Here is a 27,789-nt window from a genome sequence, read left to right as displayed (position 1 = left end):
TGAAATAGCTGTCATAGTCGTATTTGAAAGAAAAAGTGACCTCCAGTGCCTAGGGTTGGTATCGAGCCATCGTCTTTTTCGTCGTCTTCTACATATATAATTTGATTTGTTTTCTAGTATTATTGATGGCAAAGCCATCTCTCGCTATCCCAGAATAACCTGGGTACGTAGCCAACATGCCAATCGTTTACGCTCCGTAGCGAACGAAACGCTACTGTCACTGTCGCACTAATATGGGAGAATGATAGAGAGACACAAAGCGTTTCGTTGTCGCAGCGCAAGCAATTGTCACCTTGGCTAGGCACCCTGAGTTGATACGGATTACGGACTATAGTAGTATTCTACCTTAGAGCTTAATCTTTAAGAGATTGAGTATACTCAGTTATACAAGTAGTATTTATAAAATACATTTAAAATACATATTTATGGTGATCTTAATTAACTAATAACAACACGAAAGGCAGTGAGCGAGCAAAATAATCTTAGATATAAGTAAATTGAAATTTTGCATTTAAATAATAAAATTCAAAAAATTATATTTTGACTGAAATCAGTTGAAAATATCTAGTGTGGAATTATAATATTAAAATTCGTTTTAAATTCGGTAAAATATTATAATCAAGCCAAGTATTTGGCTTTTACGAAAATTTAATCTTAGAATAATTATTGTTTATAAGCTATGTTATTGAGCATTAGAATTTAGTAAATATAAGTTTTATCACTCTATGTACACTGTTCTTATCACATTCTCTTATGAAATAAGTGGTAACTTAAATTAGCCCGCCTACTTGACGACTTAAAAATTTGCAAGGTGAAAAGTAGTATTTTTTATCATATTTTATGGTAGGGCGAGTGTTTTGAAAACCTACACAAAAAAAATCTCTTTATTTAATGTTGAATTTTGAGGATATTTTACAACTGGGACCGAAACGGTTTATTACTTATCATTGCAAAAGAACGTAAAGCGCCATGGAAAAGACAGTCGTAACAGTAAAATAAAGCTTTAAGATAAGACTGCGTTCGTCCTGGTTCAGAGGCCGGAGTTTCCGCAGTAGTCGCCGATGCGGTCCGATATGCACTCGAAGATGTCGAACGATACGTCGCAGTTACGCCCGTTGTCTGAAATAAATAGAATTATGTTAAAAGAAATTTCATGAATATGATCACAGTAAGTAGAGAGATTCTAAAGACACTTCATATCATCTATAAATTATAAATACAAATGTCAATCACAATGAAAAAAACAACGAAGATCAATTTATAGATTGTAATAATGTGGTACGTCCTACAATAAAAAAGGAAAAATATATTAACACTTCATACCTATTTCGTTAAAACCGTTTAAGGTAACTAGGCGTCAGTGCGAGCCAATTACCAACCATATTAGGCTATACACAGTTATTGGATGCTGATACGCAATAATGTGTCAACCCACATCCATTTTGCAATAAGATTGTCAACTCAAAAAAATTACGCTTCATGTTGACATTTTATTGAAAAATTAATGTGGGTTGACATATTTTTGCTAAACAGCATCCTTAAGGCCGGAGCCCCACTGCTGCGCACGCTATGATGTACACGACCCACGTTCCTATACAAAATTTCGTGGGCTTGCCCACGGTTTGTATTCAAACGTGGGCCGTGGATGTAGCGTGCGCAGCAGTGGGGCTCCGGCCTTATAGTCTGTATCTTTAGGTATTTAAATAAAAGTTAACAAAATCTATCAGTTGAGGGTTGTGAGGGTAGATGAAAACATTAAATTATCAAATAATGTAGGTTAAAGTCAGGTCCTTCAATGAGTGATCCAGGCGGTTTTTTATTTGGTTGGTTAGCCAACAAATGTTATAACTACCCGAAAATGTACAAATTATTTGTTTACATTTATTTAAATACCCAAAGATAGAGAGTATAGGAAAGCCCCGCCGATGGAAACCAACTTACCCATGGGCACTGTCCTGGAGAACTTGTCGTGGTTCTTCATGAGGCACTCCCTGGAGGCCTCGAGCACCGCCATGAAGTACCCGCGCTCGTTCACGCCGTCCGAGTACAGGCCTACGAGGCCCTCTAGCGTTGGGAACCCGTAGCCGTCCACCTGGAATACAAACAGTAGTAGGTACATACATGTTTATCATCAGGGAACAATACATTCCTCATTGTTTACTTAAAATAACATCGCTGATTTTTTCGTAATTTTTTCATTTGCGTTTTAGGAACGGAAAATGTGGATGCTCCTCTAAATCAATACCTACTTAGAACCCCTAAAACTACAACATAAGTAAATATTTTTTTTAATTCAGCGGCGTTATTTTATGTCATATTGCATAATAATACACCCTGACTCGTCGTCCCACAAAGAAAAACCGCAAAAAAATTGGAATTAAAAAATATATCTGGTATGGATAGCAATGCACGCACGAGAACTTTCCAAAGCTGCGAAACTTTCCACATGAGAATTTCTCGGTAACTTCTGAGAATGTTCTCGAGAACGAGAATTTATTTATTTATCGTAGTTTATACCATGAATATTCACGATAGTTTAGGTGTAGTATCCTTACCCCCAGAAAATTCCGACTTTTGGTCTACCGCTTCCTTCAGAAAAATGTATGACGGCCCGACCAAACGGTCAGACCTAGGTGGGGGGTGCTCGACCAAATGTCATAGAGGGACCCTGGCAGTTTTTGACGCGGCCATGTTTTTTTCAATATGGCCGAATTTTTTTTTTAATTTTTTCAAGTTTGTCGTAGCGCGCTGAAATTTTGGTCACGGAATCTCGGGGTCCCCTAGATACCTATGAAAAAAATTTTTTTGGAAAAATGCTACATTTGTTTGAAAACTGGCTACTTCTATTTTGTATGGCAACTTTTAAACGGTGCGCGATAGGTGGGGGGTGCTCGACCAAATATCATAGAGGGCCCCGAGATAAAACAAACTGCATTAAAAAAAATTTTTTTTTAGCAAGTTTATCCGAGCGCGCATCCGAGCGCGCGCATGGGGAGATAGAGGCCTCTAGATTCCTATGACAAAAAAATTTTTTTGGGTAAAATCCAAGATGGTGGAACAATAAATTTCCATGTTGCAGAATGTTCTGAGAACATTCTCGAGAACGTTTCCGCTTTTTGGGAATGTTCTGCAATTTGTACATTGCTAGGTATGGAGGGTTATCAAAGTGCGGTAGCACCCCTAAAAAAGTATTTAAAAATTCTAAAAACAATACATTGTTTTTTTAGTGGCAGATAGAAAAATATAACTTCGATGAAATAAGGACCCTCGTTTCCGTTACAAGTTACAACATAGAAAGAAAAATAGTATTTTACGATTCAGTAGGTACCTACAGTAATCTTAATGATACCTATTGCTATTGCTGTGTTTCTCTACTCCTATTAATAGTTTTTTAAGTTAAGACCATTATCTTGTTGTAGGTAGCTAAGCATAAGGGGCTATTCATAAATTACGTCATTTTAAATTAGGGGGGGGGGGGTCTGGACATCGGATGACGGTAGCATGACGTAGGAGGAAATGGGGTCATTTGAAGCATGATTTTTGGATGATTATAGGGGGGGGGGGGTCAAAAATCGATGACGTAATTTATGGACAGCCCCTAAGTATTATTATTAATTTATTTTAAAATGTGAATGCGATAGCATAAAACTTGTCCAATGCTATAGTAAACTGGTACCTACCTCATAAAAGTTCTGAACATCCCAGGCCCAGACCAGATTAATTGGTGAAGTGTGCAATTTATTTGCATAACCAATAAATATAAGTATAAGTCATTAAGTACCTAGCTATTTGTAAAAATATCCCTGTCATAAGAGTTTTACGATGAACATTATAAAAACCCACTAAGCTGCGGTCTGCGGTGGAGGTCTTGAATCAAGCACCGCTTTTTTAAATAGGAATCCCGCACATACAATTAAAGTCGCCAAATAAAACGTAAATGCCAAGTATGCAGAACGTTTATGACTTTTATATTTATGCCCGCAGGATTTTTTCAATTGCAATATAGCAGTATAAGTAGTATATATAGTAGTTATTGTAGACAAGGTCTTTTCAAGTCCATGTCTTGGGCTTCGTCGCGTTTTATTGTGAAATAATATTATTCATAATTCAGAACGCATATAACGAGCTCATTCTCATAGGCGAACCAGTAGGTACCTACATATAAGTTGGACTTAATTTGCCGTACACTTTGAGTACATAGAGTCCAAATTATATCAAGAATGAAGTCATAGTAAATTATAACGTAACGTAAATTATACATACCTGAAGTGGCATAATCACATAGACTACATCTCCAAAAAACTTGCAAAAGCCTGTTACTCATTAAAAACTATGGCAAAAGTCGTTGATGTAAATACACTTAAAATTATATATTTTTCCTATGTAGAAAGCCTAATAAAATATGCTATTGAAGTGTGGGGAAATAGTACCAGTGTAAACAAAATACTACTAATACAAAAAAAATGCATTAGAATTATAGAAAAATGTTTTCCTACTACACATAGACCTCTATTCACTAAGCATGGTATTAATACCGTCATTGGAATGTACATTTACCAAGTTGCCAGATATATTTACAAAAATAAAAGCTCATACAAATTGGTGAACCAAACTCAAAGTTACTCGTTAGGACGAAATCACTATTTAACACTACCACGGTCGAATTTTGTTCAGTTCCAAAAAAGCATCAACTACACAGCAATTAAAGTATTTAACCATCTACCAGATGAAATTAAAGAATCTGAAGACCTGCGAGTATTCTCAAATAAGCTTAAAAGTTATCTGGCTACAAGACCATTTTACAGTCTCGATGAATATTTTGCTAAATTATATGACTAATTACTGCTCTTGACATTTAATAAAATATAATTATATAGTTTTTAAATTTTTTAATATGACATGTTTAGGTTACTTAGGACATTTATCAGCCATTTGTCAATTTATGTTATTTTGAATTTCATTTTGAATGTTATGCATGATTTAGGCTAAGTTTATTTTATTTTATTGTATACAATTTTGCATGATACTTGTATCTTATGAAGCAAATAACATACATACATAAAATTTCAAGTCAATTTAGTTTCGCATCGGAACTTGTTACTTATAATCTTAGTATTGAATATTAATCTTATATGTGATAAATATTAACTTATTAAAATAAAAAATGAGTTGTTGTTTTTTGTATACATGTATCAAATGAAATATCAATTTGACCACAAAATAATAAAATTAATATTGCAAACATTTTCTTTAATCGCGTTGATTGACGCCATTTAATTTACCTACATAATAAACTTTTGAACAGGGGTCTAGGAGTTGAACAATTTGAACATAATTAAAACAGGCAGGTACTTACAGCTTTCACCTTCCGGTACACGCATTGTAGAAGGCACTGAAAAAATGAAAAAATAAATAAATAAACGGGTAAATAGGAATTAAGCGTTTCATGAAACTAGAACTTTGAGAATGGTGCGTACTTAAATTCTTACGTTTTTCTAATAAATTTTAATACATAAATAGATGCCAACGTACATCATAGATGATGCGAGAACTCCCATACGAGTTTCATTACATTGCGGGTTTTGATCGGTCGGTTGAATTGGACGTAACCAACAGTCCATAATGTAACTAAAATCGCATGCGAGTTCGCGCGCCGTCTAAATCAGCCATAACAATAATTTTATGCAAAATAAAGAGCGTTCGGAATTTAATAATGATGTAAATCGGCTATAAAAGTAGTAATTAGGTCAAACACATTTTAGAAAAGGGTCACTTGTGTGGACAATACTATAAGAGTTAACGACTCGGGTGTCTATAAGTATATAACGGTTTTCTTAAGTATATACAGTACTGAAAAAAAAAATATCCCATTATGCAGCATAAACGTTAGCTTAAGATTCCCGTAAAGGCTTACCAGTTATCATACTATAAATGTATTATGACGGTGATCCAATTATATTTATAACTTATGTTAGTTATACACAACTATAGATGTTATATTATATTATATTATATTTACAAACTAGTTATAAACTTGTTTGCTTAATACGATTGGTCACTCGCTTACTTTCGCTTTTTAACGTGGTGCAACATCAATTATAAATAGGTAACTACACGCTTTCTTTTACAACTTATCTCTCAACGTATCGAAATCGACTATAAATACAATCAACAAAATATATAGGTACAAATTTTAGCTGATCCAGTCAAATTTAGTAATTAGTTAATTATGGTTTTTTTATTAAAGATATCATCATCTAAGTAAGATGTAACTAGATGATAAAATGTTAAATAAAAGTAAGCAAACTTTAATTCTACCAATAATGTCTGGCTTCGATTAGGTGCAAATATTTGAATTTATAATGAAAGTAGTAAACAGTACCTATAAAAGTAGGTACTTGGAAAAAGGCAGACAGACCGTTTCGATTTTAGACAGCAAAGGGACTTTTGAATTTATTTCTACATATTATTTACTTATATTCTAAACTAGCGAGCCGCCCCGGCTTTACTCCCGGCGGCCCCGGGTTAACAAATGATACAATTAAACCTTCCTCAAGAATCATCTATCGATTGGTGAAAACGGCATGAAAACCGTTCAGTAGATTTTGAGTCCATCGCAAACAAACACACAGACAGACGCGGCGGGGGACTTTGTTTTATAAGTAAAATAGTAAGTATAATATTTGTTTCTCAATAAATAAAATAAGGTGTAGGTGATACGCTCCCGCGGTCTTAAACTTTTTTACCAGCTCCTTTTATTAGATCTAAATCTAGATTTAAATCTTGTCAGTAGAAAAAGGCGCGATGTTCAAATTTTCTATGAGACGATATCCCTTCGCGCCTACATTTTTCAAATTTGCCGCCTTTTTCTACTGACAAGCAGTGGCGTAGGGTGGGGGTGGGGGGGGCGGTCCGCCCCGGACCGTGAACATCAGTAGTGCCACCTATAAAAATTCGTAAAATGAATGCGATGGAGTAAGTCCTGAGCTATTTAACATAAATTACAATTGCTCTCCACAATTTCCGCACCGGGTGCCACCCATGCTAGCTACGCCACTGCTGGCAAGATCTGCTTGACCAACATATATCTGACTGGCTAGTTTCTGAGAATTGTAAATGTTCAAGTAACTTGTTGAACCTCACCCCGGCGATCCGTTTCTCGTCGTGCGTGAAGGGCACGTCGCGCTTGTTGCGCCGCTTTTGCGCCGGCATCGTGTGCTCCTCCTTAATCACGTCCAGTGCCTCTGAAATTAAAAAAAAATATTGATCAGAAATGGTTTTCTCTGTAAGATGGCATACTTGGAATCTTTAGAAGGTACTTTATGGTTGTATTTGCTGGTTTGAGATGAACAATCAGTACGACGACTGGTCAGTGGTCATTTTTAACGCCACCCATGTCTAGTTACAATCAGGGATGTAACGGATGTGGTTTTATCGGAACCGAAAACGGAAACAGATGTTTTCAATTTAGTTTAACGGAACCGAAAACGGAAACGGAACCAAAAACAGTAACGGAACCGAAAACGGAAACGGAACCGAAAACGGAAACGGAACCGGAACCAGAATCGGAGCCTGACTTTTTAACGATGCAGTCGTTTTCCCCTTTCTAGAATAAACCTTCAGACAAAGTTTACACTTAGCCGTGTCCCCACTAACTTCATCAAAATAGTTCCAAATCGAACTTGATTTCGGCTTCATAGTGCGTTTTTTTACACACTAACATTCACCACACACACTACCGCATGGCTCACTCCGCAATTTCGTCGCTTTGCTACAGGTAGCTAAAAGTACATCCGTTCCATACCAATTTTGGGGAAAGCCATAAGCCGCGCGTGGCGCTGTACTGATCGTAACAGACGCGTTTTGTTAGAGAGTGAGTCTTCAGTACCCAGTACTATTATTTATTCTGTGACACTACACACAGTCAGTAGTCAGTGTACAACAGAACTCATATGATTTTAATTTTAATAACACGAATAAAACAAAGTATACAAACAAACAACAAATTAGCGTAGCACGTGGCAAGCGGGGCGATGAGCGAATGACTGGTATGAACGTTTGTTTTTGATGTACGCCGCCGCCTCGCGAAGCATTGACATCCGTTATAACTTCCGTTTCAAACATAACGGAACCGGAACAGAAACGGATGTGTAATACCAAACGGAAGTTCCGCCTTAACGGAAACGGAACCGGAGCTCCGTAACATCCCTGGTTACAATACAAAAGCTGCGCTTATTATTACAAAAATATACCCAATAGCAGTAAAATCTTTGTGGCGTGTTTCATAACCAAATTGAACTAAAAAAACATATGGGTCAAACAGATCACTGTGTTATGTCTTTCCTGTAGACATACACAAGAGTTAAGGGCTATAAAGGTTAATTTTCTTATTTAACCCTTATCCACGTGAAAAGGTCCTCCTTTTATTTAGAGAAGTATGATAAAATCATTGCTTACATGCCCACAAGCTGTTAACTATTGCCCACAGGAGAGAAAAATGTGCTGTTCGCGATAACACGCTAGTTTTCTCTCCTGTGGGCAATAGTTAACAGCTTGTTAACCTTGAAAATTAACCTTTATAGCCCTTAACTCTTGTGTATGTCTACAGGAAAGACATAACACAGTGATCTGTTTGACCCATATGGTTGTCTGTAAAGTCGGTTTACGGACTTAATTTTGCGTGATAACGTCATACTTTTTCGTGCATGCTACCAGTGTTCATCGATTTATAAGACGCCAACCGAAACACACACACCCGAATGCCTGTTCGTTACACAAGAATTCAACAAAACCAAACAAAATTTACGATAAATCCGTATAGTCTTGTTTGGTATATTTATGCCGTTTATATTGGCATAGGTACTTAATTCTGAATGTAAACTTTAGTTGCAAAATACAAGTAATATTTAACTAATATCTAACTGCTAGCGATACAAAGCGCGAAAACCCCTCATCCCAGAACGTTCACGTAGTACGGAGTAGCTACCCTATCACTATCAGATACAATAAATCACCGTCGCATCTTACCATAAAACTGTTAAATACTTTTTTAGGATTTATCATCGCAATTTTTCGCGAAAGTGGCCATAAATTGAGTACTCGAAGGGATGACATTAATTAAAAGAACACGTGCTAACATGAATAGGTATGCTCGGTTTTTCTGATTTATCGTTAGTCTACGCTGAAAAACATAAAATCAATCATGTTGAAAACGACACGTTTATGGCATCACACTATTTATGAGTGCATACCCTGCGCCTAATAAACTATCGTATAGATAAATGTAGGTCCAGTAAGCAAAGCTATTATTAGCCTGACACCCCTCTGTATACACATTTGTATGCAGTGGTGCTAAGCTAATCGTTTTGCTGACTGTATAGATATATGTGTGTCAATGTGCTTTATGATTTTTATATTGTAGAATCTAGTGTCCTATAAATATGCGGCACAACTATATCGAAAGACACGTGTTAGAAATGATTATGACGATTATGTAGATATTTTGGTTTGAAATTAAATGAGGAATTTAATTTAGATTCTTGTGAAACACAGTTTTTTTCTACTTATTGAACAATAAACTTTCAGCAGCAGCTACCTATAGCAATTTTTCTTAAAATAAATGTGCTGTCACATGATTTTCTTTTTTGTAATTATGAATTGATTTACTTTAATCCCATATGAAGTTCTTCGTTTAAGTTTCAATTCTCAATATAAAAGTATTTTGTGACGCTCTCTGTGTCACGAATAATAAAATATCTAACCGCGAATAGCCTGATCGTACCTACTCATTTAGATTTGCCTAACTACACCGCCGCACGGTCGTTAGCTCAGTAACATTTCAAGTTAAACGGCTTAAGTGGTCAATAATGCAGTGCACTACATGTATACAGTGCAGCTAACTAGGACATGTTCGTCACGACCGCGGCATACTGCCGTGCGCTCACTTTCGATTGTTTCTGGAGGCTTTATGGGGTTTCTTTGTACCACTAGCTACACACACACACTAACCGACCGCATGTATATCGCATGTTAATTCGAAAAAAGGTCCCGATGCACGATGTTCGAAAGAATTGTATTTTTAGTCTTTTTCATTATGTCAAATAGGTATATATCACGCGTATTTTTTTCAAATTTGTTGTACGCGTACCTGATACCTAAGTACAGTCAAGGAATTTAATTTCAGTACAACTTCGCACCTTGTCACGTATGAGGTCCCTAGCGACTTTGATTGTCCCTGTGATAAGGTACGAGATGGTACTGAAATTAAATTATTTGACTGTCCCCTACCTAATTTTTATTGAAGTTATTTTTTGGGCAAATAATAATATTTTTATTTATTTTCATTTGTAAAGCAGTAGGTACTGTTAGATAGGTATGACAAGTTGCAAAAACAAATAATTTTATATTACTTAAATATCATTGTCAACATTAACTTTATAACTGAAACAGCACACCTCTCTGAAGGACTGCCGGAGGTAACTTGGAACTTAGAGCTGGCGTTATGTAAGATTACTAAGAATTACTTAACTTGCTAATCTTGCTATACCTATACTAACGGACTATATAGGACTTATAAATTACTATTAGAAGTATTAGACCACATTAAATTATTTTCAGAAAATTATTTTAGTTTATATTATAAATATAAATTAGTTAAGAAAACTTTAGATAACAATCATATGTTACAGAACAATCTGCTTGAAATACCTACAAGGAACCGGTTAGCAGTGGATAGGGCATGCAGTACCGGTTCCGGTACCAAGAATTTCATTTCCCGGTTCCGGTCATGCCCAGAACCGGGATTCCCGGTTCTTCCCGGTTCTCAAGGCATCTTTTGAATACTTTTGAGAAATTATTTGTGTTAGCGTACAATCTTTATGTATGACTGATTTTGATATAAATAATTGCATAAGAATTAATAAATGACTTAATTTATTAGATTAGTTCTAAGTTAATTGTATGTTTATTCTTTTTTTAAAATAAACAGTTTAAATTTTTTTTTTATTAACAAAAATACTTAATTGGAGTTCCAACCTATTTTACGAAATTAACCGGCACACTTTGCCTCCGCCTGGGCCACACGGCCGTAGCGTAGTCGATGCACTCAGCACTATGACGGCACGGCCTGCCTGCACGAATACCTACTTTACTAGGTTAGTTTGTTGGGTTATTTGGGTCCCCCGTTTCATAGCACAATTATTAAATGTTTTTTAATGTCCCAAGCTAAAGTACTAAAACATTACTACTACTGAATTGGGAATAAATTGTCATATGATGAGAACCGGGAAGTACCGGTACCGGGCCTTCAGTACCGGTTCTTTTGACACTGTAAAATTCCCGGGAATTCCCGGGAATTTGCGAACCGGGAATTCCCGGGAGCATGCCCTAGCAGTGGAACGCTTAATGTTCAGTATCAAAGACTTTTTTTGTTTGTTGGCTACTTAATTCCTGTTGTGTTCCATTTTTTTTTCAGTGGCATCCTACCTACACAATTCAGAGTCAGGCGAAAGAAGTCAAGCTATATTCGTTCAGCAGGTTTCCATTGCAGTTCAGCGGGGGAACGCAGCGGGAATAATGGGGACTTTTGAGCCAGGTACGATTCAGGGTGGTTTATTTTAGATTTTTTATTTTTGACAAATTGATTGTATTTATTTGTAATTTTAGTATATAAGTTAGTTTATAGGTATTTATTGTAAACGATTTGTCAAGTAATTGCATACAGTTAGATCTTCTATCCTATCAATCATCCAAAATCCCTTCAAACTAAGTAGGTACTTAACGGGAGATCGAAACGCCTGTTAGGTATACATCTCACCTCAACAGTAATTTTGGCACAAGGCTTAAATGCGGCTAGGCTAAATAAGGAAGGTCGCTGCTGGTCTAACTGTATCGGCTGAGATCACGCTCCACTCACGTGGGATGCTTTTTAGCCAAAAAGGGCGAATAAGTCACAAAACTTCTATGAATTTGTGCTCTTTTCTTTTTTGTGACTATGGAACGCTAACTTGAGACTTAGAATACAGCATTTTTCATCAAGGGACAAATGATCCGTGTCACGTATTGTCAATGCAAAGCGATTGCGTCGCTCGAAATAGCTGCAACATAGAGCCATCATGTCGTCAAACTGGGAAGTGAGTTGTGTCTCCCAAAATGGGTAGACACACGTATAGGTACGTGTGCCGTGTTAAAAAACGTCTCATGTTTCTTTAAGTTGGGTTATATTTTATTTTGTTATATAGAAATATTAATTTAATATAAGTAAGTAGGTATTCAATTTTATAATTGTGACAAGTTTCTTTCCATAAGGTGCGTTCCCGTCCAAAGAACTAATGGGTAAATAAAGGTCATGCACACCAACACAGCAACGTGCCGAAAAAGGCAGCGGCCGCGAACTCGTTCGTTGCGACAACGGTCCGGCCACGACAATTACCACGTAATATCCCTTAATATTATTTAATTGCCATTGTTAAAAACATTGCGATGATTCTACAGAACGCGAATATTGCGTACCTACTCGGTTATGTAAAGCGGTTAGTTACGAAGTTACCACAAGCAGATAAAATCCATGGATGGCACTAATATAAACATAATGAATAATTTAAAATTTAGAGTTACATAATAACAATCTATTCTCTTAACTGAATAATCGAGTTCTCAAGTTATATTCGTATCGGCAACATCTACTTGCCTTACTTTAGTTATTGAGCAAGACTACCATTGCCTGTTTTCATAATTGGTTAAAAGTTAGTTAAGTACCTTTAAGGTTTCATAATGAATAGGAGAATCTAAAAGCTTAAGCGTAACTTGCACCATCCCACTAACCCGGGGTTAACCGGTTAAACCTGGAGTTACCATGATTACCAGTACAATTTGACCGATTAACCCAGGGTTAGTGGGATGGTGCAAGTGGCGCTAAGTGAAGTTGTCTTATTACGACATAGTTAATTGCCTTATTTTTTCCACTTTTTATTGGGTACTCTTTACACATTACTGAATCAAACCTATAAACTTACTTACTACTGCAACACTACAGTGACACGATAAGTAAGTCGGGTACTTTCGGAGTGCAATGCCTAGTGACCCATATGCCGGTTGCATAACTCTTGCAATGCAGCGAGCATGCGATGCGCAGTCAAGTGTTGCGGCTGGAATATTCGGTTGTCTTATCATAGCCGAGGAGCATGTACCGTGCGTGCGCGCAATCAGGGGAAGAGCTAATGGACCGGTAAAAGTTCAGGTGGCATCATCCCTGGGCTTCCTAATACAGAGAGGATCTGCCGTAAAGGATTGGGTTATAGACAACTTTCTGTTAAAGATACATGTGAGACGTTGCAGTAAAAGGTAAGGTAAAGGTAGGTAATAGGTTGATGTTGATGCATTTTATAATTCATTAGAATACAGCATACTTAATTATAGTAAATACGCGTTTTTAACCAATTATGTTACGGTTTAGACCACAGCCACCCTTATTGACTGAGCAAATGTGCAGTTTCTTATCGATTGTTTCGATAATTTTGAAGCGTTCGGTCAAAGGAATTATATGCGCAGTAGGTGCTATCACAACTAAATCAAACGGTAGGCTGGTAACGAGTATTACAGGATGCTTGCGCATGCTTCCTTCGTTTGTTCACCGAGTCTGGGGAAGTTGCCAAACTGAAGTTATTGCCAATAAAGTCTGCCCAGCCTCTAGTGCTAGCATTTATTGCCGACACTAAATAGGTACCCGTTCCTTTCGTAATTTACTAACTATTTTAGTATTTTAAGAGAATCGCATTTATATAATAAGCGTAACGTAACCATAAGACATAACATAAGGATATCCCACAATTAAAAGAAATTAAAAGAAAACCGTGTTAAAAATAGAGATGTAGGTATTTCCATGAACATTGAACATGAATTTTACTATACTTGTAGACTATCGTAAAGAACTATAATTTATTATAATAAAAGTTTGCAAAGGTACTACACAGATGCACTGTAGTCTAACTTACTTGTTTGTTTTTCTCGTAACTCGCCATAAAATAAAAACCCTGACCTTATTCTTAAATCCCCTATAATAAATTCATTTCAATTCATTTTATGCCCTATAATTATTGTGAATTGGCCGTTGCCTACAGTGGCAAACAGAAACATGGTCGTAAAGTTCTCAAATAGGCAATAACTGACTGTGAATTGAATATAATGCATTTTTGCATTTTCCGCGTACGTCTACGTCTACGGTATGGTAAAATGATTATTTATGTAACACGAATAATCAGAATGTACGAATTAGTATTGCATTAATAACGACGCTTAATAATCATCATAAGTTGCTCAGTATAATCCCAAAACCTCCCTGGCAACGGGAATGCAGTTATTTTTAGCCACCATGTATATGAGGAAAAATCACGGACCTAGAGAGTAAACCGGACAGTGTACATTAGCCAAAAAGTGTGTCCACATGAGAAGTCAAGGTGGGCCGTTGCATCTCTTTCTAATTAGGGTGACCATAAGTCATATGTATGTGGGATATTAGGATAACATTGAATAAATAGTTTGGCCAGGATCTTTTCTTATTCGTGCATAGTTATATTAGTTATAAAAAATCATACTGTCTTTTCGCTGTACTAGTATTATGGCCTAAAAAGGGATGGATATAGTTTTTTTTTCTCTTCTGTACAACGCTTCACACAACCTTAGGTACTTAATTTAGTTGTTCTAAAAACTGTCATTAATAGGCGTAGATGCTGGACCACGAACATGGTCGATCCTCAGGAAGGTGGTCCGCCGTAACGTCTGTCAAGAATACAGGTATGAGTGAGAGAGATAGAGAAACAAATATGCTGACAGAACCAGAGGGTCTACCGCGAACCGCGTTCGACGTGTCGCCCCTCTGTCACACTTACGTACGAAAGCGCTACAAAGAGGCAACACGTCGAAAGCGGCTCGGGGTAGGCTCTCAGGACACCCCCACTGTCCTGAGAGCTTTTTACAGTCTTTGCCACGTTAGGTCCCAGGCCCTTCATAGCAAGCACTAGCCGCCCCTTTCTCAGCACCCATCATATAGACTGCCGCTTAAAATATCTGGCCACCCTAGGCCCGGGCCTACTCGGCCTTAGGGCAAATCCGCCACTGCCACAGGGTCGCGTGGGACCGCTACGCCCGTTTGCCATAGTTTTTAACTAGGACGACGCTTGTCACTGGAGCATAGACACCGAAGTTTGCATCGTTTGACGAGCATCTTTCTCTGTCTCTGTAATTACTCCTTTATAGGAGTAAAAGAGAAAGATGCCCGCAATTTGCGAACCTCGGTGTTCACGGTGGTAGGCCATCTGTGCGAAAAGAGAAGAGTCGTGAAATGTAAAAAAACTAGTGATGTGCCGTTCCCAGTACATTTTCCAAAGAGGGTAAATTCCCAGTAACGTTTCTGGTATCGTCCCAAAAGTCAGTAAATTACCATAAAGTTCTATTTTTCTTTTATTCTCAATGTGTTTTTTATTATTATAACAATGTATAAATGTGTCTGTAATGTTTAAGGACTTTGGATTTCAATTTTGGCAATTATTTATCCTGTATTAGCTCTCATTTCACCAATTTAAACATGCCGAAATAAATACATACCTATTCATATAAACTTACTTATAAGTACGTAATAAGAATTGTGTAACACTGATTCTCATCGTGCCGACATCATGGTCACCCTAATGAGTTTGACAATGTTGACTTGTATTTTTATCGCAAAATGTAATCATTGTGGCTTCCTTGTGAAACACTATTCCACAATTAGAAATTCTTTCACTCCTACAACCTTTAACGCAACATTTATTCACCATTTTTAAGAAATTTTTCATTCAAGTGTTTTGATAACATGTCATCACACGTTAGGGATACCATTTAATATTCAAAGTTACTACAATGTCTACCATATCAAAATTAATGTTTTTTTTTGTTGTGCACATGCTTGGTTAAATCAGTTAATAATATTGACATCATAATTATTTACAAATTTCTTAAAAGACAGAACCTTACTCTAAATATAGCACTTAAATAATATAAGAAGGTATTTCATTTCAGTAGTATATTGATATAAATACTACCACAATGGTATATTTTTAACATTGGCAACATGTGCGAGTGAGACACCGCGACCCACCTTTGCTATCTCAAGTGGACCGTTTTCTCTAGTCTGGTAAGAACGTCTTTCTGACTCGGTGATAAGGTTAAATTTAGTATGGCAAAAAAAGTGACAGTTCACTCCATCTTATAACTTCATGGGAAAAATAGATTAAAATAAAATAGGCCAATAGGCGCTGTCTGTCCGAAGGTGAGCCAGGTTCCGGGCAAGGTCGATCACCGGTGAAAGTAACAGGCGCAATCATACGTAACACTCGACAAAACGACACGATATTGCGTTTTTTTAGATCGATCGGCATATTACGTTTCTACTGTGCCTTGGCTGTAACTATTCATAACAATAACCGAGAGCTTACGCAGTTATGATGCAGATCCGCAAGCCGATCTGGTGTTTGAACGGATCCGCGTCCATTGTAAAAACCGCCTTATCTTCGGATAAACCAGTAAACGTGAGATTTTTGGTAAACTGGTCGCGAAGTTGACTCATAACTACTGGCAGGCTTAGGATGCATCCATCATCATCATCGTTATCCTCGTGATAAAATAATAGTCGCTTTTTAACTCAGTTGAAGAGCCACTTACAGTCCATATAGACAGACGCACGTATGTAGATAAGCAACTATCATATTCGTGCTGCAGTTAAACTATTAAAGACGTGTTTATGTGTAGGTACATGTATGTGCACTGTCTTACGCGTGAGGCGAATTTGCTCTGACTAATTTTTTGGTACTCCCCTAAAAGCCGAGGCGCCTCCTAAAAGGCGCATATAAATTATATAGTGGAAATATTCGCTGTCTCGGTAGAGCGGCGGGCTGGTATCCCGGAGTCGCGAGTTCGAGTCTCACCCGAGCCTGTGAGTTTTCCACTTTTCCGTAATTTCTAAGCATTAGAGGTGAATTTTCTACAATTTATTATCTAGAATATTTATCAGATTATGCATGGAACGTACACATTGCTAATTAGGCTGTTATTTATAACTTGAACAAGAACATAACACAAGAGACTTTACAACTTCTGTGCAGCTTAGTCATTTAGTTGACTTCTACAATGTATTAAAACAACAATACTTAAAGGTGTAACTGTAAGTAGCAACGATAAAAAATACTACAGAATGGCATAACGATATTATTTTACATAGATGCAAAGTAAAAAAAAGGAAGGTATAGGCGCTATAGTTTATGACATTATGACTCTGGTAAAAAAATATAAAAAAATCAAGACTTATGTCTATTAATTTGTATGTTGCCGAGTAAGCCGAATAGCCTTCTTAAGTTAAAAAATTGGTATTTTAAATAAATAAATACCTAGTGCCTTATATGTTATGCCTTATGTTGCATTTTTTGCTAAGCCTTTGACTGCTACGCAATGCCTGTACGGCTAAATAAATTTATATTTAAAAATACTATTCAGTTTAATAAACTAAATATTGAGTTATAAAAAGAAGAAGACAATATGATTTCAGGAATTCGTATGACCTCCTACGTAGATATTATAAGTTGTCTACTTCGATTCAACAAGCGGAATTGGCCTTGTGAGCTAACTATAGGTATATAGATGCGATGTGCACTTAAAATACATCCTTATAAATATATTTCTGGTTGGCATTTTAATACAGTCATTGTTTAAATTAATACATGCATGCCTTTCAATTATGTACATACTTCTCGTACCTACTTACCTACTCTACTTCTCATAATTGATGTTACTCTACCGATTGATATTATGTTTGGTTTATTTAGATCTTTAAACAATCGGTTCATTTGTTTGTGATCTAGGATGCACAGACTAGATTACCTACGTTACCTAGATACCCTGAGCTTACAGATCATTAACGCATAAAAATGTTAATTGCAACTTAAGAACTCAGAGGACAACATCAGTGTTCTTGTATGAATATAGATGCTCGGACGGATAGTCATCTTTAAAGGCCTCTACAAACGTCACCGATAATCCCATGCGATTTGCGATACATTGCGGCATTTGATACATTGTTTTCGTTGGTCCTACTTAGCCAGCAACCATCTCAAATTGCATGCCATTTGTTGCAAGGTCCAGAAACCTTAACAATGAATACTTAGTCGTAGTCGAACACTTAGCATATTCAGATGCGAATGAAGACCGAACGCATTCTGAGCTTACCTTGTACCTGATTATCGGACGCTTGCTAAGGTTACTTGCCCAAGTTCAATCGTATGTTACTGTTACTTTTACACTATTTCGTATTCTTGAAGCAACCTCCACTCTCGATTTATTTATTTTCCTCCTTCAGATTTATGTTATGTTTTTTTTATAATTCTAATTAAGGTAAACGTACTAGTGCTCAACATGCTAATGCCCAATATTAAGTTTCAAGATGACATGTCGTACTGGGACCGTGTCGAGCACCAGTACGGTTACCTTATCTGTAAAAATACCTATTGGTTAATACGTATTTTTATTGGATCGTAACTACTTTGCTTTAATTGGTATTAATTTTGTTTGGCATTTTTAGCTTATCTAATACCTACTACAATATAATAATATCCTTGCTTTACCCATGGCATGTTATATTTTTAGGGTTTTGTAGCCAAAATGGCTTCGTTATAGTTTCGTCATGTCTGTCTGTCCGTCCGTCTGTATATATGTCACAGCCATTCTACTCGAAATGTATTAAGGGGCACGCCCTACATTTAACTAAAAGTGAAAAAATCATGTAAAATCAACGCGTGGTACATCATTCGATTCGATAGATCTTTAACCTTTTGAACGCCAAACGGCGCATCAATTTGCCGTGCCACTGACGCCACGGGGGTAAAATTTAGTTTTGTGAATAAATAATGCCAACCTAAAAGTGTGTTTTTCAGTAAATTTTCATCAAAAAACGATCGACGTCAAATGCCGTCTTTGGCGTCGTTGTCGCGATTTTGCGTTGACGTCAATTGCCGTCTGTGGCGTTCAAAACGTTAAAAATATCATTAAGGTTGCTAAGAGCGTTTTTTGATTCATTCTATACGTTTGGAAATAATCGCTTCAAAAGTCAAAAATATGCCCCCCTATAACTTTTGAACCAAAAAATGATACTCACCTCTGAGGATAGAGAGTTTGATTTCATCTTGGCACAACGTGATGACTCGCTCGATCTTCTGCGGCGCTGTCGGCGGGTTCCTACATCTCGTTTCCTGTAAACGTTAATTAAATGATAATGAACTATTAAATAATACTTACATTGGCCAAAAAGAAAGTAGCGCTACGCTAAACGTCGTAGTCCTATGACTAGCTTAGTGCTTGACAGCCTAAATCCAGTACCTAGTCGACAGCTGGAATTCGTTTTCATCGTAAGTAACTAAGTACTTAAAAGTAGGGTGTATAGAGATTAAATGGGAATTATAGTAACCGGTGTCTAATTTTGATAAACAAACTTTTTAAGCGTATATTTCGCATAAAATTAACCAGCACCTATTAATTAAACAGTAGTAACCTTCCATCAAGAAAGTGAATGTTGTTGCTATGGTTTTTATTAAATAATTATTTGCTAATTTATTGGCATTAAATTAAGTTGATCTAGTAAACTTGCGAATATGTGGATATAATCCTTGACCTTTCAAGTTTTCTAATTATGTGACATTTATAAACGACTCTTTAAATAATTTCGCGATACATTTTAGATAAGAAATTTGATAGGTAACTTTGATCGTAATATAGTAAGTATACTCGAGTAATTTGGACTCTGTAACTTATTGATCATTTCGATGTAAGTGTACCTAAGTATTTTACATAATTTCTTGACTGTCATTTTAGACCTATTTGGTTTCAGGTTTTTCTAACGATAATCAATCATATACCGATTAAAAAAAAGTTCTTGGTGTTTACGTTAATTTATCATTAAAATACATATCTGTTAATTATGAATATTTCAATTAAACCAAATTCAAACACTAGCAATGCTAAGTCAGTCGTATAGGTATAAGTGTGTTTACATGGTATTCCAGTATTATTGGATTGCAATTTTTTTAAAGCATACTGAATAACTTCCGCTTGAATATTCTTAGGAAGTCGTATGAATATATCCGTTGCGATTACGATTCAATCCGCCGGCATGGGAGATTGGGCGGCACAATGACCACCTGTCTGCCCATTGTCTCTTCCTTCCTACTCACTGCAACTACTAAAACAATAGCTATTAAGTAATAGGAGTCTAAGATTATGTCTAACCTTCTGATCGTTAGTTTAGATATGATAATAAGTAATATTCCCCCATAAGATTTCATCAGATTTTCGGAAAAAATATGAAATAAGAGTGTAGAGTTTGTCATAAATATGTTTGTCATGCTGATATGTTACCTACTCACAGGTCCTATATATACTTACCACGGCTTTGATTTAGCTTGTATTCGTGGCTAAAGGCTGACAAGTATGTAGTTCAATGCAACTTGAATCATCCTTTTTTAGATAACTTGAACACATGCAGTAACTCAAAATTCTGATCCATAAAAACAATAATTCTACTGACACAAAACGGGTGGCTTGCATTTCAAAAATCTAGGTCCACGGAATGTTTAGCATAGCAAACTGGCACTCCTGTGTAACCTATAATTTAGCTGGTTAGGTAAAGTAGCAAACACTGGCCAACCCAGTTGCTACAGGTCGAGAATGTGTAAACTTTCGTAACCCGCGCTGACCTAGACCCGCCATAATCATAACCAACAATATTGGAAGGTATTGCTAAATCTATTAAAAGAAGAGTGTATTGAATACTAAATGATTTTTGGTCAATCGTAGCCGTGGTAGGTCGCACGAAAGAAACTCGCATTTTCCTAATCTACCTACCGAATTTAATAAATAAAATATTTTTAGCCTTAATATCATAAATCTTAATTCATAAAACATTAAATTGGATAGCAATAGAATTACATTTAATTCGATACTATGATATTTTACTCTGCTACTGATGATCCCTTTTACATTCCATTTGACATTGGATTCTTCTCCCGGTGGTCCAGTTTTGTCAGCTGCAGATGCTTAACAACACTTGGAGAGGGAAAGGGGGGTCAAAATCTGGCGAACTTTCGCTCTCGTAAAAATGTAACTCGATAAAAAATACGCGGCATATATGCCGTATATTATATGCGTATTTATAAATCGAAACAAGCCATTATGAATGCCACCCTTACTACAAAATCTAGCATTAGGTTGACCTCTTTTTGTCGTTCACTTGGGTATGGGTATACATACCTACTATTTATTCTATTAGGTATGTAGATACTGGTTTAGTCATGATCTCAATAAGATCATATATCGCAAAGACCTCTTTGACTCGACGACTCCAAAGTTTTTAGCAGTGTACTTTCGCCATATCGATACCGTGGGTGAGTGATAAAGCTACTTTCCATAGTTTCTATGAGTCGTAAAATCATGTGGGAATCATGCTAATTACATAAGTATTGTACAGAACAGCAGTGAATACTGCTAAAAAGTAAGAATATAGTTAAGTACTTACTTTACATTCTGACTTGTGAAGTTAAGATCAAAATAGTTGCTCTCCTAAAAATCAACAACGACTCAAAACAGATGATTCAACGGAATCACGTTGTTCTGTCGCCTGAACAGTGTTTAGTTTGAACTTTATAAAAAATTATGAAATTTGTAGGTATGTATGTTCTATACATTCTTCTATAGCTACCTTTTGTAATATGTCCCTTGTTGCCTGAGTCAAAACAAGAATTATAATTGGAATGGTAATAGTTTCAGATATATTGCAGCATACCTATATTTAAACTTAAATATATACGAAAGGAAAAGTGACCATCAAAGCGCCGAGTGCAGGTCATTTTTATCTGATTTAGGAATCCGCATAATTAGGGCATATTGTGACTAGTTGAAGGTAGTATATATCCTGGAATATATATCATTTTAGTAATAATACCCACTCGTAGGGCACTCCTATACCAAGTAAATAGTAATAAATAATTGTATGTGATTATTTATCTTTTATGTCAGACATTTACTCAATTACGTCCAAACGGCCTGGTGTGTCAACCACTTACGTAACTAGTTAACGTACTAAATACCATCCCGGGTGTCAGGAAAGGTGAAACTGGTACTGGTAAAGATGTGGAAAGTCCTCTGAGGATGGTGATATTGCTAAATGTGAGCAGGTTAGGTTATCTACGAGTAAGCAGTATTGTAAATCATAATTATGTGGTAAATTATCTTTTCTTCGATCAATTTATTCTTGTAACCGTTAGGAACAGGTGTCAGTTAGCATTAAACAGATTGTTAAATATTTTTAAATTAAATTATTAGTTACAGATATACTAAGGGCCATATTGGTCGTTTTCGAGTTTACCGATTCAATTATTGTCTCTATGTAAATACCTAACACTATTTGGAAGCAAGTTACTATTGGTTTAAGCTCGGTGACGAGATAATTTGTGGAATTGAGTCACCACGGCCGGAGGTGGGTGCAGCCTTGCTGGACTATACATGGACTTGTGTAGGCGAAGTGCCCCCGTACGTGTTTAACAGTTTGATCCTCCGCCATTTTGTAAAAAACAATAATTCGCTATGCTAAACTATGAAGTTTTGATTGATAAACCCTTTGCGTAAGCATCCCGCGTTACATCAGGGATCGGCAACATTTTAGTCATCAGTGAAATTGTTCATTACGTTTGGTTATCCATTATTAAATGATTACCCTGTTCGCGCGTTACCACAAAATTATAGGCTGGTAGCGTCGCTGAAGCGCGAAATTGTGCAACATGTTGAGCACCGTTGAAATTATTGTTAGCAATAACAAGTGCTATGTATTAAGTATTTACATACCTAGCTAAGTTATGCCGTGTTACACACCGCAATACTAGCTTTTATCTGCGATCTCGTCCGCATAGATTTTTATATTTTTTCCGCCCAATAATAATAAGGAATCAACGGTATCTATTCTGTATGTTAATACCTATGTATGAAATATGTGTGCCAAATTTCATTACAAACCTGTGTAGATATTTTCATATCAAAGAGTTCTGTTATTAGCATTCTAATAATAAAAGTGTACTTATTATTGTTTTTACTAAAATTTTATTTTAAATGTTTGTATGTATACCTAGCTATTGTTACGATGAAGATTATATACATACATATAATAGATAATTATAAACACACATTTTGCCCGGTTTGGGATGGGATGGAGCTACCCTAAATTAGTTATACAAAAAAATATAATTCATTTAGATTTTAATAAATATTTTGTTTTCTTCTTTCTACTTATGTTTCATTAAAGTAGAATTTCTAATGAATACTTATTATTGCAACTTGTAGGGTGATATTTTTTTACTTATAAAACAGCTGATATACCCAATATATTATTAATAACATTGCTTGTTCAATGTTCATATTAGCACAAAAGGAAAATAGAGCGAAAAATGTAAACGTCATTTAACCTGTCAGCTCTAAACACTAAAACACGTCACGTTACTATAATTAGCATACGGCATACGCCAAACGCACCACGACGAATCGCGCTCACTTTCTCTCGAGTTTGTTTCCACGCACCAATTGTTGGGTACACCTGACTTTGCGTTTGCAGTACTAGTTATGGGCAGTTGCGTAAAACTTGTACAAAGTATTGTACAGCTGAATTAAGAGTGCTTAATGGTTGATTGGCATGCTTGGTGAAATGCTGTTTGTTTACATGATCATATGATTCTATTCATGAAATGAAATTTTTCAAATGGGGTCCCTTTGTGTCCCATAAAGTTTTAAGACATAATGTATTGTTTGTCATATTATCGTTAGACATAATTTATGATTTAATTTATGACCGTTAACTTCTCAGGATTTTCCTAAGGTTATTCTATAGATAGGCTAGGTTAGGTTAGGTTTGTTTTAAGGCAATCCTGAAAAGTTACGCGTTTCTGAGAAAAACCAATTATGACTAACGAAAATTAGGACAAACAATACATTATGACTTAAAACTATTTGGGAAACAATAGAGATCCTTTTCAAATATGTACTTCTTATTTGAGCTATTTTTTTTTTTTGAGAAATCAATCGGTGACGGCTGTAGGTATGCTGCTCTAAGTTTCTACTTAGTTTGTTTTATTTCTTGTCACACGAGTGCTTAAAATGGCACTCAAAAAAATTATTTAAATTTTATTCAGGGCAATCATAACATTTTAATATGTTAGAATACCTGCCTAATTCTTAAACTTAAAATTGCAATAAATCGACTCACGAAATAGCGGTCATTTTATTTTTCGTGTGTCTCCTATTTCGTGCCACTAACGAATCAAGGATTTTCTAGATACATTTTGAGTGCTTGTTTTTAAATATAACAACGAAGATAATTAAAAAAATAAATTAGTAAACAATTAATGTATTTTATGAAGTTTCGTATGAGCGAAATTCGGTATATGTTTTTTTCACTAGAATTCTCATAAAACGAGTTTGAATGTGACCCGAGTTAAAAATTTTAAGGTATATTCCACGTATATTCTCATATTAACTACTAGCACAATTTTATTTATTATTCAATTTATTTGATTTATTTTTGTGTATGTTTATATTTAACGTATAAGATAGTAAATTATTTTTTGTAAATAATTTTTATTTTTTAATTTATTTTAATTTTAATTTTAATTTAATTATTTAAATAGTTAGTACTCGTAGCGAACTATTTGATGTAGGCATTATGATTTATGATCCTAACCATCAGTCAAGATTACAGACACTGAATTAGGTCGAATGATGGATTAAAATAAAATAAATAATTTAACTTTGAAGGGCAATAACTAATTCGTTTGACATTGAATTTCCGAGTAAAAAAATAAGTCAGTTGACAACAAACTGATAAAAAGTGTAAACAACCTTTTCTGTAGTTACGCTTCGACGGCTTATACGTTTCTTGTAACAATATTAGAAGTACTTTATTATTTTGTATTGAAATACATGTTATTAACATTTTAAGGAGTAAAAGTACGGTATGATTATTAATTGTCTCATTTAAATAATCGTTGCTATACATATAAGTAAGTGTCAATGTATACTATTTTACAGCTACAAATAGTACCTACACATAAGCTAATGTCTAATATAGTATTTTTAGGGTTCCGTACATCAAAAGGAAAAAACGGAACCCTTAGGGCCCTTACGCACTAGCGGTTAACGGCGGGGCGGCTGGCCGCGCGGCCAGCCGCTTTTCCAATTTAGTATGCGACCGGTATGGAAGCGGTGGTGGCCGAGTGGATATGACGTCCGACTTTCAATCCGGAGGTCGCGGGTTCAAATCCTGGCTCGTACCAATGAGTTTTTCGGAACTTATGTACGAAATATCATTTGATATTTACCACTTGCTTTTCGGTGAAGGAAAACATCGTGAGGAAACCTGCATACATCCGCGAAGAAATTCAAAGGTGTATGTGAAGTCCCCAATCCGCATTGGGCCAGCGTGGGGACTATAGCCCAAGCCCTCTTGCGAGTGAGAGGAGGCCTGTGCCCAGCAGTGGGACGTATATAGGCTGAATAATGATGATGATGATGCAACCGCTTGTGATCGTACGCACTTAACCGCCACAAAATTTCAACCGCGGCGGTTGAATGAAGAGCTGCGGCCCGCTTCGCGGCTGGCCGCCAACTTGTCTATACGCACTGGCGGTTCAGGGTGCGGCGAGCCGCCGATGAGTTTGTAGCGACGTATCCGTCCACTACATTATTATTTAGCATGTAGATATAGAATGATTTATTAATAATTAAAAATAAAATACTTAGATTATTTTTTAATTTATCTTCGTGCGTCTTCAGTTCTTGAAAATAACTTGCGAACTGACCAAATTCGTTGCGTGTTTCTAGTAAAGGATGAATCCACTATCCTTTTTTTATTTTTCTTTCAGTGTTTTAGGTAGTACAAATATATAACACAAAGCTATCTCAACGGCATCCATTTTGTTAATGGACCCAAGATGCTGAGCGGTCCAGCCGCTTAACGCGGTTGCATCGCGGTTTCATCGCGGCTGGCCGCCATAGCGGCCAGCCGCTATATCAACCGCGTTAGGCGGCTGGCCGCTTAAGCCAACCGCAAGTGCGTAAGGGCCCTTATAGGATCACTCGTGCGTCTGTCTGTCTGTCCGACCATTCCCCCCCCTTTATCTCTGAAACTACTGGGCCTAAAATTTTGCAAAAAATACACAAAATAGTACTTTACCTATAAATGACAGGAAAACCTATAAGAAATGTGCAGTCAAGCGTGAGTCGGACTTATGTACGGAACCCTTGGAACGCGAGTCCGACTCGCACTTGACCGGTTTTTCTTACTAAATGTTTAGAATTGGGGTACATGTTAGATTATGCTTGCTCTTGGTATTAATAGCTTTCTAGTGTTTTTTTTTTTAATCTGGCTCCCGCACTATACATGTATGAGTATGCGTCACAATCAAGCTCATACTCGTAATGGTCTCACTTTCAAGGTCGCACACTAGAAACGGGCGTAGAAACTAGAGCAGTTTTCTATACAACTAACAAAGGCCAGAGATCTCATTTCGTATAAGGATTTAAAGTCTTAATAAATGGTACAATGCCAACTAGGTAGTTTCAAAAATAAAATATCACTGTATGTACTTAGGACATACCAATTTTAGTAAATATACCAACCCCTGGAAGTATACATAATATTGGAAGTTTTAAATGTATTATTTTTGGTAAGAAGCAGATAGAAATATTTAATGGTAAATTTTCTCTTTTCTGTTCCCGAAGAGAGCTGAGCATTGGTGATACAGATGTCCAATCTGTAAACACCCGAAAATTATCTCGAGGCTGATGGTAGGCGATTTAAATCACAACCAGTAATTAACAGGCCCCATTATCCTTAACGTTCGGCTACAGAATACAATTTTTGTTTTTCTGCTCGTGTATAATTAAACACGTCACTTTCAAACTTACACTTTCAGCGGAAATCGCGCTATCACTAAGCGATATTCCAAACACGCAGAAACAGCAGACGAGTGCACTGATTTTTCTAACCATTTTAAATGCACTACACACACAACTAATAAAAAAAACTAACACCTTTTTAATGAAATCTCGAATATTTATAAAAAATGTTTTACGAGATATTGGCACGTGCAGCGAAAGGTGCGCGACCGACCGCGGTTTGGAACGCAACACGATATGCGCGGATTTTTGAAAGGCGCGCGTAGGAGAGGGTTTCCCGCCGATTTCGTATGGCGACGTTCCTTTACAAGCAGTTGGCGTTTGTTAGCTAAATTATAAGTATTATTTCTTTATCTGAAATCAGGCTTAATATTTAGTGCGTTAATATCTAGTAATCGCACGAGCTAGTTATGGTAGCAGCTTGATAGTTATCTATTTATAAGATCTTCTTAGTTATCTATTATAGTGTCTAAGTAAGTCTATACAGTAACTTAGACGGTTTTTATAACCATGCTACTAAAATCGAATGTTGGTGTCGAAAGCGCAAAAACTATGACCAACTAAAATTAATATACATAATTTTATGAGACTGTGCAAACATACACCTAGATATGTTAAATATAAAATATACTCATAAATTATAAAAAGTACCTAGTGCTTACCTTGAACCATTTATATGATCCTTATTTGGAATTGTACGGTAGGTAAATGTTAAATATCAATAAATAAGATAAATGTCTTATCACTAACTCTCCGGTAATTTCGTTTGTCGACTGA

The 27,789-nt window shown here is 36.2% G+C and overlaps 1 protein-coding gene across 1 annotated transcript; it reads right to left on the bottom strand.

The window, feature by feature from the left end:
- Window positions 1–630: 630 nt before the first annotated feature.
- On the bottom strand, window positions 631–27,246 carry LOC134793552 (general odorant-binding protein 70). Its single transcript, XM_063765163.1, has 6 exons — window positions 27,022–27,246; window positions 19,178–19,271; window positions 7,144–7,244; window positions 5,357–5,392; window positions 1,942–2,092; window positions 631–1,119 (listed from the first exon to the last, which is right to left on the bottom strand). The coding sequence occupies exons 1-6, from the start codon at window positions 27,103–27,105 to the stop codon at window positions 1,031–1,033; spliced, it is 555 nt and encodes a 184-aa protein (XP_063621233.1). The 5' UTR covers window positions 27,106–27,246; the 3' UTR covers window positions 631–1,030.
- Between the last annotated feature and the right edge of the window lie 543 nt (window positions 27,247–27,789).

Source organism: Cydia splendana, chromosome 9 (assembly GCF_910591565.1).
Source record: "Cydia splendana chromosome 9, ilCydSple1.2, whole genome shotgun sequence".
NCBI lineage: Eukaryota > Metazoa > Arthropoda > Insecta > Lepidoptera > Tortricidae > Cydia > Cydia splendana.
This window is presented reverse-complemented; position numbering and strand designations above follow the sequence as displayed.